The sequence below is a fragment of the Cicer arietinum genome, chromosome 4 (assembly GCF_000331145.2).
Source record: "Cicer arietinum cultivar CDC Frontier isolate Library 1 chromosome 4, Cicar.CDCFrontier_v2.0, whole genome shotgun sequence".
NCBI classification, from domain to species: domain Eukaryota; kingdom Viridiplantae; phylum Streptophyta; class Magnoliopsida; order Fabales; family Fabaceae; genus Cicer; species Cicer arietinum.
The window spans coordinates 38210924-38228425 of NC_021163.2; the positions used below are offsets into that span (position 1 = coordinate 38210924).

Consider the following 17502-nt stretch of genomic DNA (forward strand, 5'->3'; position numbering starts at 1 on the left):
AAAATGTTAACGTAAGATATGTTTTGCTTTTTATTTTTTCAAAAATTCTTATGAAGGTATGTTAAAGATATTTTTCTAATAGAGCTAAGATTAAAAAACATGGCAAATAATTTTTATGACTTGTCCCCAAAATTAGTTTTCAACATTTGATTCATTTAACATTTTTCTAGCCATTTCTTGTAACTATTTTTTTAAAAAACAGCTTCATATTGTTGGAAAGTTCTTTGACAATCAAATCATGTGAAATATCATTTCCATCAAAGAATTATTTGAAGAATGATGTTTCAAATTTCCTTTGATAATTTCTTATAGAAACGACAATTCTTTTTCAAAAAACTTGAAAACATGATATGGTTGGAAATTCATCTAAGTATAAAATATAATGATTTTTCTTTAAACTGAAACATGAGGAAGTTTGTTTTACTTCAACCATGTGGGGTTTAAAAAATAACTTTGAAAGCAATTTTACAAAGTTATCTTTTACATATCAAACATAGTTAATCTATGCAAAATTATTTCAACTAATGATACATGTACCTTTGATTTGTGACCAGAGGAGGCACCATAATTTTCCATTCATGTATATTGAGCATGCCTTGTTCAGGTATCAATGTTCTTTCTTGATTGTTGGATGATGTTCATGCATGACAAGCTAGTAATGATTTTTGTACCCTTATTTGCTTGGATCCTTGATGGTTGTTGTATCTTTTTCTAGAATTTTTTTTCTTATGATAACAGTTTGGTTCAGTATGATCAATCTTTGAACAATAAGAAAACTTCATTTTTGTTCTTGGAGAATGTTCTGATAGGGGACCATAACGTTTTTTCGTTTTTTGGAAATTCTTTTGCTTTGAATTTTTTATCCTTTTTTGTAAAAACATATGGAATCAAGATATTCAATTTTGTTACAGTAAGAACATCTTTTATTACATTTCTCATCCTTCTTTTTTGACACAAAAAATTTACATAAAGCTTTTTTTTAGAAGTTTTGAAACGTAAATAGTTTTTGTCAAATATCTCTTCTTTAGATTTCATGTTCTTTTGAAAAGTTTTAGTGATATTTACCAAGTTGGTTAAGTCATTTTTCATTTCATGAACTTATACTTTTAAAGATAAATTTTCTTTCTTAGTTTCAGAATATTCTGGAAGATGACTTTGTAAGGGCATCTCATTGAGAATCTTTTGTTGCTCAAACATTTTTAAATCAGATTGTTGCAGGCTTTGAATGACCTTTTTGAGTTTGTCATTCATTGCTTGGGCTTTCTCTTTTTCTTTACAGAGTTTCCTTTTAATAAACCATATTTTTGAGCAAGAAATTTTGAATCACATAAAAGATTATCAAATTCTATTTTCATTTGTTCACATAAAGGACAGATTTTAGAGATAGTTACCTCATTATTTTCTAAGTTTTTCATTAAGCACATGTTGGCTTCTGACATTACTTTTTCTTTCTGAATCTTTTCCTCTAACACTTGTTAGAGGAAAAGACTTTAGAGGCAGTGCTCTGATGATATTTGAATTAGCAATGTCAATCACAAGAAATGAGGTTTGAATTGTGACCATTTTAAATTTTGATTCATGTGCTTAATTTAAATTAACTCAAGATAAATCTTGATTAAAACTGAATGTCCAGAATGTTCCGGATATGTTAGAAGTAAATAAAACAAATTAGTTTATAATGAAGTGTAAATAAACTAAAAAATATACCTGTTCACCCAACTCGGGCAAGTCTAGTCCTTATAAATGTGAAATTTTCACTATGTGCTTCAGAACCAAAATGTTCTCTTTCACACATTTTCTCTTGATCATACCTTGATTAATTAAAATCTTCACCTTGCAACCTAGAAAGGATTTTTACAATCACATTTCAACCTTGAAGGGATTTTTACAAACACACTCAATCTAACATAAAATATAGACTTGAGTTACAAATGATGTGTATAATAAAAGTGTTTGGAATCTTGAAACTTCTCAATACTAGTTTGGGATAAATCAAAGACAAACTCAGTAAATTGAAGAGAACTACAGTTTGCTTGAAGAGTCTTTGAATTGTTCTTACTTGAACAAGTGTTGGTAGATTTGTAAATTGAACTCTTGCATTCATCTTTCAATTGATCTTCAATTTATAGATGATAAAAGACTTTGAATATTCAATTTAAACTAAATATAGTCATTTGACACACTTCCCAAGTGTTAGATATATTTTAAAGCAATTAAAAATGTGTTTATATTGTTGTCCATAACGTTCTTGACAATCAAAGAACGTTCTTGACATTCAAAGAACGTTTTTGCTTTTGGGTTTGATGGAAAATGTGAATGAGTGAGTGAATGAGCTGTGAAATTTCCTTTTGGTATTGTTTCCAATATGAATTATGCAGAGCTTTCTAAAGAATATTGTAAGTACAATGTACTTTTGTCCTTGCTCATAACTCATCAATTTAGAGATCAATCTTGAGGTCGTTTTCCTCCTTTAGGCATTCAGCTTGAGTTCTAGGCTTGACCACTTCTTTGAGTAGTCTTGATATTCTTTAAATTATAATTTAGACTGTGGAAAATTATTTGTTTTAGTTTTTCCTTTAAAAAGAGAATAATTATAATGTTCTTTTGTAAAACTAGAATGTTCTTTGTTTCTGATTTGTATGAGTGTTGGATTTTTACGATTGTTGTGTGTCATACTTTTCCTGCTCTGTAGGCGTGTTCCTTTTTGCTGAAATGCAATGTTGGTATTTATGTCCTTGTTGTAATTTTTATTCATAAACCTGAAGATCGATCTTGCTTTTTGTTCTTAATGCTTTGTTTTGCCTTGTTGATCTTCTTTGAACGAATTTGTCCAAAAAGATACTGTGTATATAATTCTATTGGTTTTATAATGAAGGCTGGTAATTTGTGATGAAGATTGACAACCCAAAACAATCTTGATTTAATGATAACTTTGTTCTTTTGCAGACCAGAATGTTCTTAGATTTATGTTGTATGAAAAACGTGGATGAGTAATTTAATAACTGTCTAATGTCATCCCTTTGCCTTAGAAGCATGATGTACTTTTTGCAAAAAGGTGCAACAATAGTGTTATTGTTGTTCTTGATCATAGCTTCAATAGACATGTGTTGTAAGAACGTTCCTGCTTTCCTACCAGAACGTTCTTCGTTTCTGTTTTGAGTGACTGCTTGTATTTGTCGCTTTCGACAATTGTTTGTAAATTATGTTATTATGTACTTGTGTCATTTATGGAGTGCGTCATTTGTCCAAGTTGTACTTGCTTATCTAAGGCATCAATTTTGGAGATTAATCTTGCTATTTACTCTCTTTATGTGTTGCTTTGACTTTGTTGATTCATTTGACGAATTTGTCCAGAAAATTTATGAGTATACAGATTTGTTCCTTTGTAATAAATACTAGTGATTTGCCATGTAGCTTAATGCACTTTCGTAGCCTAGAACAATCTAGAATTCAAGAAGGTTTTGTTCTTCGTAAACCAGAATGTTCTTAGTTTAATGTTGTGAAAACCAGAATGATCTGTTTAATAACCAAAATAGTCTTACTTTCTCGAACTTTTGTTTTTAATAAACCAGAATGATCTTTGTTTTTCTAGAATATCTTGTCATCAATTTTTATGCACTTTGATAAAGTGAGTGACTTCTTTTTTGTTCACTTATACAATTCATGTTTCTTAAATAAAATTTAATTGCAATAATTAGTAGATCACCATTCATAAAACTTAATAATTTATTCATAAGATTTGTTGTCATTAAAACATACATCAAAAAGGTTTTTAACTGAATGTGGGAATTAGTGATGAACATGTAATCATACCAACACCCTTCAGATGACCAACATCACCTCCATAATCTTTCAGTAAACCATCCCCATCGAGGACCAACTCCTACTCTACAAACTTTCAATGGACCAACATGGATTCTTGTTATGTTACTTGTTTTACTCTTTCTAAATTGATTATCATCTCCATTTATTTCTGTGACTAACATTTTATGGATTAGAAATTTATAGGAAGAAGTTATCTGGGAGATGCAATTTTTGGATTTGTTGATTTTTTTTAATTGGGGAATTTAGGGATATATGAATTTGTGAAAGAAAAATAAATAAATAAATAAATAAATAAATAAAGAAGTAGCAGTTGACCTCTTTACTATACATATTAAATGGCAAAATATTCCATATAATGTGACACATTAACACCTCTAACATGGCTTATTGGCGGGGGGAGTTTTTAGATTGACCCTAAACAAAACAAAGGAGCTTTTTGATGTATCATAAATTTGAAGGAGCATTTTTACGGACGTTTACAATTTGAGGAAGCGAATTGATGGTTTAGTCAATTTTTTTACTTATTTAATATACAAGGTATCATATAACATGAGTCAAAAAATATAAAGTTAATAGTCATATTAGTAATTAGGATTAAATAATTTGTGTATCCTTATAAATACATCATATTTTGTTTTTAGTCTCTCTAAATTTTTTCTTCAAACAAAGGTCCGTCAATAATTTTAGTTCATGCTTTTAAGTCAACTCATGTATTTCATTCTAATTTTTGAATGATTTTTTCACACATGTTTAGAATATTATAAGAATCTCTCATACAAAAATTTAGAATATGTTAATATAATATGAATTTTTAAGCGCCAAAAGTTTAAGAATTCATATTTAACTCATCCCATTTTAAAAAATTCTAAATTTTTATTGGAGAGATTCTTATAATATTCTAAACGTGTCTAAAAAGTGTCATTCAGAAACTCATATGATACATATAAATTGATTCAAAAGAAAGGACCAAAATTAATGATGAAAAATATTAGAGTGACAATTGTTTAAAGAAAAATTTTAGAGTGACTAAAAGTAAAATATAGTATATTTAAAGAGACCAAAAACTTATTTAACTCTAATAATTATAACATAACAACTAATAATCTATTTATAAAAAAATAAAAGTTTATTTGCCTAGTAAAATGTAAAAAACTTATTTTGATTATTCGATATTATCTTTGTAATGATTCTTTAAAATATCATTTGGAGGTGCATTAAAAGTAAACATATCGGTACATATTTTTATAGAAATAATAAGAGATGTAAAAAATAATTTTCCTCATGTATGTCAAGGGAGAAAGGAGAGAGTAGAGGTTAGAGGGAGAATAAACAAACATAAATGCTTTAAAAACTAAGAAGAGAGAAGAAGAACAAGAATAAAGGAGAAAGGATAAAGATGTATGGAGGAGAGAAGAGGGAAATGATAATAGATTAAAGATTAATAAATAAATAAAATCCATAATAGGGAAAAACTTTTTCTACTAAAAATTCATTCAAAGTCTAATGAAATCCAACATAATTCATTTTAGAAAACAATTTATTAAAACTTGAATTTTTTTTAATACCACATGATTTTAGATAAATGTAAAAAGTCTTAATTGAATGCTACTAGTTGTTTACATTTGGTTTAAAAAATTCAAACAATCCTAATTATATATTCCAAGACTTATTTTAATCGTATTATAATCTTGATTGAATATCACAACATTTTTCTATCACAAAAAAATCATTTTAAAATCCTTTGAAATCTTAATTGAATACACTCCCCTGATATTTAATATTTTCTAAAATAACTTCATGCTACATTTTAGTTTTTATTATATACCATAGTTTCTAATGCAAAATCTCATGTAGTAGGGAAAAAAAATTCTACTAAAAATTCACTAAAAGTCTAATGAAATCCAACAAAATTCATTTTAAAAAACAATTTATTAAACTTGAAATTTTTTTAATACCACGTGATTTTTGATAAATGTAAAAAGTCTTAATTAAATGCCATTAGTTTTCCACATTTTGTTTAAAAAATTCAAACAATCCTTATTGTATACTCCAAGATTTATTTTATAGCATTATAATCTTTATTGAATATCTCAACATTTTTCTATCACAAAAAAATTATTTTAAAATCCTTTTAAATCTTAATTGAATACGTTCCCCTGATATTTAATATTTTCTACAATAACTTCATCCTAAATTTTGGTTTTTACTATATACTATAGTTTATAAAGCATATTTATTAGCATAATTTTATCTCTATTGAAACATATTTTTCAGCAATATTTACCGGTACTTAATATGCGACTCACACTAGCTAATATTAGTTTAAGCGGAATTTTAGGTAATTCATTTATCTATTAAAAACGTATCACATAATTTTCAGCAATATTTACCTGTATTTAATATGTGTCTCATTTAATATTAAATAATTTATTTGTATATAAAACTTGTTGTATTAATTTTATTATTTTATTATTAAATAATTTTGTCTTATTTTTTTTATCACTTCAATAATATATTTTTTTAATATAATTAACGATTTATGTTGTAATTTAAAAAAATTATTGCTGACAAAATTTTATCACTTCGATATGTTAATAATTAAAAATATACCGGAGATGTTGTGTTCTTTGTCAACTGCCGAGAACATCCGTCACTGACGGAAATTGTGGTTCCCATTCAATCTCTCACAATGGACCACTTTTTTATCTGACACTAAGTGTCCATATGCTTATTTTGAATATTTTTGGACAAGACATGCTAATGTTTGATAAGGTTTTATTTATTTTTAAAGTGTTTGATAAGGCTTCTGTCACTTTACATGATAACGATAGACTTCCGTGTCCTAGTTGGCTTTGAAAATAAAGTTTGTCTTGTAATGTTTTTTCCATATCTCACATTGGTCCACATCTTTCGTAATTGGATAAAAATTTGTTTTGGTCAATTTTTTTTAATTATTTTTAATTAAAATATTTCACAAAGTATTTATTCTCATTGGCTTAGCTTTTCAGCGTATACATAATAAATAGTATGAGTGGTCTAAAAAGGAAAACTTTTCTAAAATATATAATTTCATATGTTAAAATATTAGAAAACCCAAATTTAATTATTTTTAAGTAAAAAATATATTTCAGGAACTTCTTTTTTTCATGAAAGAAAAGGAACATGACTCACAAAACACAATCAAACTAAACCACTTTAAAACAGGTTAGTAAACTCCTATCAAACAATGAAGAACTTATAATAGTAGTAAATAATTATCATACTTTACTATAAATTAATTTATTTTATTTATTTTTAATAGAAAATTTTGAAGGCTCTATTTTAATCAAAATTGATCTTGAGTTAAGTTAAATTAAACATAAGAATCAAAATTTTAAAAAAGTCGCAATTGAAACCTCTTGTTATTAACATTACTACTTCACCACAGTCAATGTGATTTACAACGACAAAGTCGACAAACACTTATTAACAACAATAATTAGACAAGAAGTTTGTCGAATTTTCAACAAATTAGTTAAGAAAAAGGTACCTGATGTGATTGTGGTCTATCACAAAGTGACAATTACTTAACTTATTTTTAACTATTTATAGGAGTTTATACAAAAGATTTTACCTATTTATAAAAGTTTATATGAAAGAACACAAATCAAATGCTTAAAATTTCTAAAACCTACTCCAAAAATAGAATACTAATTCCAACTTTTTGAAACTTGAAATATGTCTTTCATGTCTTTACATTTCCTTTAAAATTAAGTATTTGCATTGTATCGGCCACTTCAATTTAAGTTTTCATTTAAGTTCAATTTGCATACTTACTTGAGACATTTCTTACTTTTTGTAATTTACTTTCCAATCATGTACATTTCAAGAATTTTAATATTTGTGTCATTTACCTTCTAGTCATTTTCTTTTTTGGTATTTTAAAGTTCATGTCATTTACTTACTTGTCTTTTATAATTTTTGAAATTTTTGAAGGTATTAAAAAACACAAGAAAATAAAGTTTTTATTGTGTTGACTATTTTTAAAATCTTCATGTTCGTTAAAATAAATTATTTATTTAAAGTTTATCTTCAATTAAACAAAAACACTTAACACAAAACAAAAGATAAGACATAAAGAATTCAAACATAAAAGTAAATAGATTCAGGATAATAAAAACACAAATATTTTTATATTAGTTCATAACAACTATTGCTTTTTCTAGAGTATTATCAACTCACCCTCTCCAAAACTTTGAGTATTTTCGAATCTTCTGAAAGTTAAGTATTGTTTATTTGTCTATCCAGACATTGAATATTATCAAGCCTCTCGAAGCACTTGACAACTCTTTGGCAAGTGTACCAAATTGTTCAAGTAATAATAATGATAAGTAAAAATTGTCTCCAGATGAATTGTTATTAATTCAGTAACGCAACAAAATTGTAAATACTTAATATAACAAAATGGGTTATAATGGGTTTATAAAATCGAACAAACGTAAAATTAAATAAACCAATTTCAATACGAGAAAAATGATTAGGGAATTTGAATCACCTTCTTTTCACTATGTAATTATTGATTTACTATTTTAAAATCTAACTTATTTGATTACGTCAAATTAACAAACTAGACTAAGACTAATTTCTTAATTAAAAATACTTTTTTTTTATATAAAAATAAATCTTAATTCCTTAAATGATCAAATATGTTACTCAAAACATGTATGAACGTTAATTTATAGACACATGTTAATAATTTAGATTTCTAACCACAAAATAGGGTTAACACAAAATCTTTTTCGCTTGAATTGCAAGAATCTTCATCCAACTCATTTGCCTAGTAAATGCACAAATATAGTGCGTCTGCATGGTGCGCACAATTTGTTGAAGTCATATTTAGTCAACTTTATATTGGGAAAGTCGTCTTTCACTGAGGACTGATCTCCATAAAAACTATTGACAATAGTTTCGATTTCCACATCGTGAACCTCCAATACTCTCTCCTTATACGAGTACTTCCTTATCTCTAGTCAAATCAACAATAATTTTAGGATGAATTAATTAATTTTATAAAAATATTTAAATTTAAACTCGAGATTGTTAATTTAATCAATTTTGTTAGAATGAACTTTCATCGATATTCGTGCATGGATGGAGGTTCAAGATTAACATCTTGAAAATCTATCTATTCCTCGAGGAGATTCTACCATATCAAAAAGCTCATTAATAGACCTTTAACTTTAATTGACCATCACCAAGAAAACATTGTTTTGTTTGGTGACTCAGGAAGATTCGACTTATAAATTAATCAAATAAACTACTAGAGATTCATGTAGTCCATGTCAGATTAATAGTATTTTGTGTTGGAGTAATGAACTTATTTATAGTTAGTCATTTTATACCCGAGAACACATAAGTTCTCTTCATAATGGAACAACCAAGAGAGTAGATTTTGAAAATATGTTTAAAGAAAGACATAGAAAATTATAAATAAATAAATAAATAAAACATCTTAATAATTTATCTAGGAGAATAGTTTTTGAATATTATTATAAATATTAAAAACACCACCACTTTATATATTAAGATTCATGCATATGAGCGACTCTAGGGAAGAAAAAGAAACCAATAATGGACTACACAACACTTATGCTACTGATATCCATTATGTGGACAATAATTTTCTTCTTCCTCACAAGCCATAGAACCAAAACCTCAAAATCATCCAAGCTTCCACCAGGTCCGCACCCTTATCCTATCATTGGAAACATCTTAGAGTTAGTTGGCACAAACCCTTTAGATGCATTCACTAAACTTTCAAAAATTTATGGACCTGTAATGACTCTAAAATTGGGAACATCAACCACCATAGTGATTTCATCTCCACAAATAGCGAAAGAAGCACTTGAAACAAATGACATAGTTTTTTCAAGCAGGACAGTCCCAGATGCTGCAAAGACACTTGGTCATGACAAAGTTTCACTTGTATGGATGCCTCCATCACCCAAATGGAGGAGTCTTAGAAGAGCTTGTGCCACAAAAATATTCTCCCCTCAACAACTTGACTCAACACAATTTCATCGAAAGAGAAAGGTTCAAGACTTGCTTAATTATGTGCAAAAGTGTTGTGAGAAAGGTGAAGCCTTGGATTTTGGTGAGGTTGTTCTTGCAACAGTAATGAATTCCATATCAGAAACTTTCATCTCAATGGATTTGTTTCATTACTGTGATCCTAGTAATGATGATGATAATAAGAAATCAAGGGAGTTTAAGGAAATGGTGTTTGGTATTATGGAAGAAGTTGGAAGGCCTAATGTTGTAGATTTTTTCCCTTTTTTAAAATTGTTTGACCCACAAGGTGTTAGAACAAGGATGAGAAATCACTTTGAGAAGTTGCTTGCTTTTTTTTATGAGGTGATGAAAGAAAGAATGCGTTTAAGAGCTTCTGGTGAATCTAAGGAATACAAAGATGTGTTGGATTCCTTTCTGGATCTTCTCAACGAAGAGAATTCCCAATTGTGTCGTCATGATGTCTTACACTTATTTACGGTAATTAAGTATTTCAATTTACTTTCCAAATTGCACTTTTGTACTGTTTTCTATGTTTTGATTGTAATTTTGTGACCATATACTATCAATTTCCCTAAATTTGGTATCAATTTAAGATTTAGATTCCCAATAGTTAAAGAACAAAAGTGACTATAGAGTCTGTAACATCTCAACCCTTATCGTTATCAGCTAGTCACGACCTTCTCGCCCCTTTTTCCACCGGTGGAAATAGCGAGTTTTTCCCTTTTGTGGGATTCGAACTCGGTACCTAGGAATAAGTACTAGGATAAGTATCGTCTCATCTCATTCTCACTACCAATTGAGTAGGGGCGAGAAGGTCATAATTAACCTTAAAAAAAAATGAGTCTTTTTTTAACACTTGAGCTCTTACGACCTTCTCACCTCCTTTTCCTTTAGTAATTTATAAATTAATTTTAAAAAAATTTTGATCATTAATTTAGATGAAAATGTGGAGATCTGTACCTGTGTGATGCTGTTAAAGCAAATAGGCCATTTCCATATTCACGTAGACAACAATTTCAGACTATTTTTACTTGATGTGTCATATCAGGATTTATTTGTTGCTGGAATAGACACAACATCAACCACAATGGAATGGGCAATGGCAGAGTTGTTACATAACCCAAGTAAATTGGCAAGGCTTAGAAAGGAGCTTGAACAAATACATGGAAAATTTGGACAAATTGAAGAGTCTGATGCATCAAAGTTGCCTTACCTAAGGGCAGTGGTGAAAGAAATATTACGGCTTCACCCATCAGTTCCATTTTTAGTACCCCACAAATCAAAGGACGATGGGGAATTAGGTGGCTTCATGGTACCCAAAAATGCACAAATTCTAGTAAATGTTTGGTCAATTGGAAGAAATTCAAGCATTTGGGATAACCCAAATTCATTTGAACCTGAAAGATTTTTGGAGAGTGAAATTGATTTCAAAGGTAGAGATTTTGAACTTGTTCCGTTTGGTGCTGGTAGAAGAATTTGCCCTGGATTACCTTTGGCTTCTCGGTCCATTCACTACATAATGGCTTCTCTTTTGCATCACTTTAACTTTAAGCTTGCTGATGATCTAAAACCTGATGATATGGATATGAGTCATAAGTTTGGAGTTACATTACATAAAGCTCAACCTCTTCGAGTTGTACCAATCAAAGCTTAGATGGTAATATCTAAGATTCAATCAAGAGATATTTTAGAATAATGTTAAATAAGTTTTTAATATAAAAACATTTAGAAATTTCGTTTTTAATCCTTTAAAAAACTTTAATGATGTGATCAGGTTCTACAATGAGATTTTCTTCTATTATGTGTTGGTAAGACTCTTCGTTCTTGTTCAGCATAATTTTTTTTATCAAGATGTTGTGTTTATAGTGTCCGTTCTTGATTAATATTAATATTGTTTTCAACATTATATTTCCGTCCATATTAGCATAAATGGCAACGGGGCGGGGCGGGGGCGGATTTCGCCTCCTCCACACCCGCACCCGACTAATCGGGGAAAACCCGCACCCGCCCCCGTTTCATAGCGGGTGGAAAATTTAAGCATCCATCCTCGCCCGCAACAGGTCTCGGGTTTCTCCGCCCGCACCCACTCAAATATATAAAATTATAAATTTAAAAATTATATTTATTATAATAAAATAATTATTATTAAATAATAATAAAATTAAAAATATTTTATATAAAGATAAAATTATAATTTTTAATATTTTAAAAAATATTAAATATATTAAATAAGTATTTGTATATAAAATTAAAAAATTACAACAATAATACTTGCGGGGCGGGTTCGGGTGCGGGGGCGGGGTGGATATCACCACCTAGAGCTGTCAATTTGACAAGCCCCCTAATCATTGGGCCCAGCCGACATTTTGAAGGGGCCAAAAAAATTAATAATTTAAAAGGCCCCAAAAAACAAGGCCCCCTAAATTAAAAGCCCCCTAAAAATTTGTGGGCTTAGGAGGCCCCTAGGCCCACTTTTTTTAAAAAAGAATCAATTTTCTTTTTTGAGAAATAAAGTTTTTCAATTTTTTCACCGATAATTTTTTTTTTTTCTATAAAATTTTCCGATTTTTTTTGATAAAAAATGTTCGATTTTTTTCGATAAAAATTTCTGATTTTCTTTAGATAAAAATTTCCGATAAAAATTTTCTGACTTTTTTCGATAAAAAATTTTTGATTTTTTTCGATAAAAAGTTTCCGATTTTTTTTCGTTAAAAAATGTCCGATCTTTTTTCGATAAAAAATTTCCGATTTTTTTCGATAAAAAATGTCCGATTTTTTTCGATAAAAAATGTACGACTTTTTTTGGGATAAAAAATGTTCGATTTTTTTTCGATAAAAAATTTCTGATTTTTTTTTTCGATAAAAAATTTTCACTTTTTTTTAATAATTTTTTTTTTCAAGAATTTTTTTTTAAAATTAACAAAATATTGGGGGCCTATGGGCCCTTAGAGCCCCCTCACTTAGGCCCCATTAAATAATGGGCCTAAATTAAGGGCCCCTTAAAAGATTATTTTGATAGGGGGCCTAATAATAAAACAAAAAAAGTAAGGGGGCCTTGTAGTTGGGGGCACCACCCCCAAACCCGCCCCCGCCCCCGAATTTTATTGTCGGGGAAAATCCGCACCCGCACCCCATTAAAGCGGGTTTTCCTCGCCCAAATTAAGCGGGTTTGGGTGGGTACCCGTGGGTGCGGATTTTATTGTTGTCCATCGTTCTCGAAATCTAGTATTGTGGGACGATAATTGTGACACATTAAACCCTCATACTACTTTTTGATAAATGTTTACATAGTCACATTTAATTAAAAAACAATCAAAATAGATCACTCATAAACAAATTCACACCACTAAAACTACTCAAAATAAAAATAGTTTTCAAAAATAATAATAACAAAAATAACTCAACCAAGATGTGACCTATGAGAGTCAGATTGCTATGAAGTCGTTGATGTCCTCAACATCCTAAATACAGTAATGAAAACAAAAACATTAATGTTCACTGCTATCAGTCTATTGATCTCATGCATTCTATGGAGTGTCTACAATGTCACCAGTGCCATACACAAACAACAAAAAGGATGAGTACATTGATTTCATATTAAAGGTTAAAAAAATAGAATAAACACGAGCACAATATCTGATTTTATGCATAATCATAATTAAGTACAACTTAATATCATCATTGATAAACACCTAATAGATGCAATAATAGGGGATGCATAATTGCCAAATACTTTGTATGTCATGTGAGACCACACTACTCAGAAGTACTGGATGAGGAGACATACTACTATGTCACCCATAGGCAAACAAAAAAACATAATAATTGACTATGTCCTCATAGACTCTCTTGACTCATCAAGAGACTCACATAAGTGACTAGTTAGGATTAAACTAGGATTTCATGGTAGCTCCACAGATTGGGTAATTACCCCTAAGCCACATATCAATTCCCCTTAAAAGGCCCCAAGGTCTAGCCTCACCCGAAAACATAATCGTGACCACCAATATCAAGCTCGTAATGTTGTACCTCCTTGACGTTGGATCAATTGTGAAGGTGCAAACACGAGAAGGGGGGTTGAATTGTGTTTGACTAAGTTGATAACTTTTTCGTTATTTCATTAAACTGGTTCAAACTTGATGATTTACTAAGAGTAGAATCAATACCAAAACTAAGGAGTGCGAGAATAACGTGACACAAGTAATTCATGCTTATCAGAGTTACATGTGATATTTTCAATTGATGTTGAACTATGATTACTTTTCAAAGTTAGATTTTCACCCTTAAGTTCAATAATATCAGTTTTTAGAGTTGCATTTTCTATTTAATTTCAAGACTTTGATTCTTTAAAACGTTAATGTCTTCAGTTAGGTTTTCATTTTCTTTTCTAAGTGTTTTCAGTTTTAAACATAATTCGTGATTCTTGTTCAAGAAGTCATTTATAACAATAATTAAATCAGATCGAGTTAAGTTAAAAAATACCTCAATTTCTTCATTTGTTGATTCACTTCCAGAGTCAAAATATGTGTTGGATCTAGAGGATGAGTTGGTATGGACCATCAAAGCCAAATCTGTTTGCTCATCATCATCAAAGGAGTCATCATAATCATCCCATGTTACCACCAAACTCTTCTTCTTGGGTCTGGAATATTTCCTCTAATGTTTCACTTTCTCCATATTTGGACATTCTGACTTGATATATCCAAGTTCATTACATCCATCACATATGATGCATTTCTTGTCAAATTTATCATTTTTTCCTCTATTGTACTACTTGAAATATCTTTGGGGAAATTTCTTCATTCTTTTGTCAGATTTATCTTCTAAACTTTTCAGGATATGAAAGCCAATTCCTCTTCCTCTGAGTCTCCATTCTAAATCTCTAAATCATCATCCTCAGATTCTCCTGTTGCCTTAAGAAATTTCTTCTGCTTGGATTTCAAAGCCAAGGTTGATTGCTTCTTCTTGTGCTCATCCTCTACAAGTTCCATTTCATGTGATCTGAGAGAGCTGATTAATTCTTCCAACTTAAGAGTATTAAGATCATTTGCTTCCTGAATGACATTGATCTTAGGTCTCCATTTGCTTTCCAAACTTCTTAATATCTTCTTCACATGATCAGTAATAGTATAACTCATCTCAAATATCTTTAATCCTAAGATCAAAGTCTGGAATCTGGAAAACATTGTTTCAATGTCTTCATCTTCTTCCATCTTGAACAAGTCATACTTTTTGACTAGGAATTGGCATTTGCTTTTTGAACTTGCTTGCTTCCTTCATAGGTCAGAATCAAACTATCATAAATACTCTTTGTTGTCTCCTTGTTGGTGCACTTGTCAATCTCATTTAAAGTGATTGCATTTATCTTTGATGTTCTAGACTTATGGTGCATCTTGTATATCTTCTTATGATCAACATCCATCTCTTTCCAAGAAATCTCAATACCAACAGTATTCTTTGGAGCAATATAACTATCTTCCACCAAGTCCCAAAGGTGGTATGTTGATGATTCCTACATCAACTTCTTCACTTAATTCAGACATATTGAACCCTTGGATAATTCTTCAAACACAGTAAAGCGCGCAGCCTTGAAACCGACCTTTGATACCAACTGAAGGTGCAAATACGAGTAGGGGTTTAATTGTGTTTGACTAAGTTTATAACTTTTTCATTATTTTATTAAACTGGTTCAGGCTTGATGATTTACTCGAAGTAGAAGCAATAACATAACTAAGGAGTCCAAGAATAAATTGACACAAGTAATTTATCCTAGTTCCCTAGTAACTTGACTACATCCAAACCCTTCACTTAGAAGGATTTAATCCACTAATTAAACAACTTGAACTACAAAAACACCTGACATTTCAAGCCATTCTTCTCAAACAACCTGCAACCTCAGACTTTTGAGGAACACACACACTTTGACTCTACCAGCCATGTCTTTTCCACACAATCTGACAACCCCATATTGTAGAAGACACAATAACACCACTATCGGGTTTGAAATCAAAGGTTTGGAACTTGAGTAGTTGCTTCAAACAAGTTGGTTATAACAATGATTATCACACTCTGAGAAAACACTTAGAAAATATTTCTCTTTCAAACAAGTGTTTCTCTCTTTGAACTCTAAGATGAATTTGGAATTTTGAGCATGAGTTCTTCTACTCTTTTATGATTTTTCGATGATCTTCTTCTTCAACATTGAGTATCTATTTATAGATAAAATTAGGGATTCAATTTAGTCCATCTTTAATGTTGAATTGTATCTTCATTCCTAGCTTGTTCAACAATGATCTTATTCAAAAATGACTTTGAACAAAATGGTTTTTGTTAATATTTTCTTTAGCTAATTCTTTATTTTTGAATCCAATATGAGTAGTTCTTCTAGATTGATTATGTTTGTATTTTGTTCATATTGAATTTGTAAATTCTTTAGATTGGTATTGTTTGCGTTTTCTTAAGATTTCTTTTTCATTATTTGATTAATCTGGTTGAGACATGATGATTTACTTAGAGTAGAAGCAACAACAAAACTAAGGACTGTAGGAATAAAGTGACACAGTAATTTATCATGGTTCATCACTAATTTGGCTACATCCAATCCCTTCACGCAAAATAATTTCATCCACTAATTCAACACCTTGAATTACAAAGCACTTGACCATCCCCAGCCTTCTCAAACAGCCCGACAACCCCATACTTTTAACGAACACACACGCCTTGACTCTACCAGCCAAGCCTTCTCGACACGATCTTACAACCCCAAATTGTTGAAGGCACATTAACATCAACATTGGGTTTGAATACAAAAGTTTGAAACTTGAGTAGTTACTTATAAGAAGTTAAGTATAACAATGACTATCACACTCATTCGAACAAATATTTCTCTTATTATGATTTTTCGATGATCTTCTTCTTAAACCTTGAGTATCTATTTATATATAAAATTAAGGCTTCAATTTAGTCCTTGTTTAATTTTGAATTGTATTTTCATTCCAAGTTTGGTCAACAATGATGTTATTCAAAAATAATCGTGAACAAGATGTTTTTTGATAAATATGTTTTTTTTACCCAATTCTTTATTTTTGAATCCAATTGGAGCAGTTCTTCTCGATTGATTATGTTCGTATTTTGTTGAGATTGAGTTTGTAAATTCTTCATATTGATATTGTTCGTATTTTTTTTAGATTGTGTTTTTAAATTTTTCAAATTGATACTTTTCGTATTTTGTTAAAATTATTTCCGTAAATTATTCAAAGAAAACTCATTTCCTATGTTTTCTTTAATCTGGACAAGAATATAATGTTGGACCGGTTATTGAACTTTCACAAGTAAGGATATTACTAACTACAATTCAACATTTTATCCTTTGTGAAAATCTAAATAATATCTTTGTAGATAATAAATGTATCTTCTGGTGAGTGTTTCTTCTTGTAAACAATTATCTATAATATCTTCTTGTTGATAAATCTTGATCAAATCTTCTTGTAAGTAATTCATATATTCTTGTGATAATCTTGATTAAATCTTCTTGGAAATAATTCATATCTTCTTGTGTTAAATCTTGATCAAAGCTTCTTGTAAATAATTCATATCTTCTTGTAGATATAAATCTTGATCAAATCT

General features: G+C 29.6%; 1 protein-coding gene across 1 annotated transcript; it reads left to right on the forward strand.

The window, feature by feature from the left end:
• Positions 1-9390: 9390 nt before the first annotated feature.
• On the forward strand, positions 9391-11746 carry LOC101505855 (cytochrome P450 76T24). Its single transcript, XM_004514842.4, has 2 exons — positions 9391-10353; positions 10925-11746. The coding sequence occupies exons 1-2, from the start codon at positions 9436-9438 to the stop codon at positions 11528-11530; spliced, it is 1524 nt and encodes a 507-aa protein (XP_004514899.1). The 5' UTR covers positions 9391-9435; the 3' UTR covers positions 11531-11746.
• The last annotated feature ends 5756 nt before the right edge of the window (positions 11747-17502 follow it).

Excerpts from the sequence above, each read along its gene's own strand:
- LOC101505855 (XM_004514842.4), top strand. The coding sequence starts at position 9,436 with ATGGACTACACAACACTTATGCTACTGATATCCATTATGTGGACAATA. Across the intron at positions 10,354-10,924 it reads ATGTCTTACACTTATTTACG|GATTTATTTGTTGCTGGAAT; the intron begins GTAATTAAGTAT and ends GTGTCATATCAG.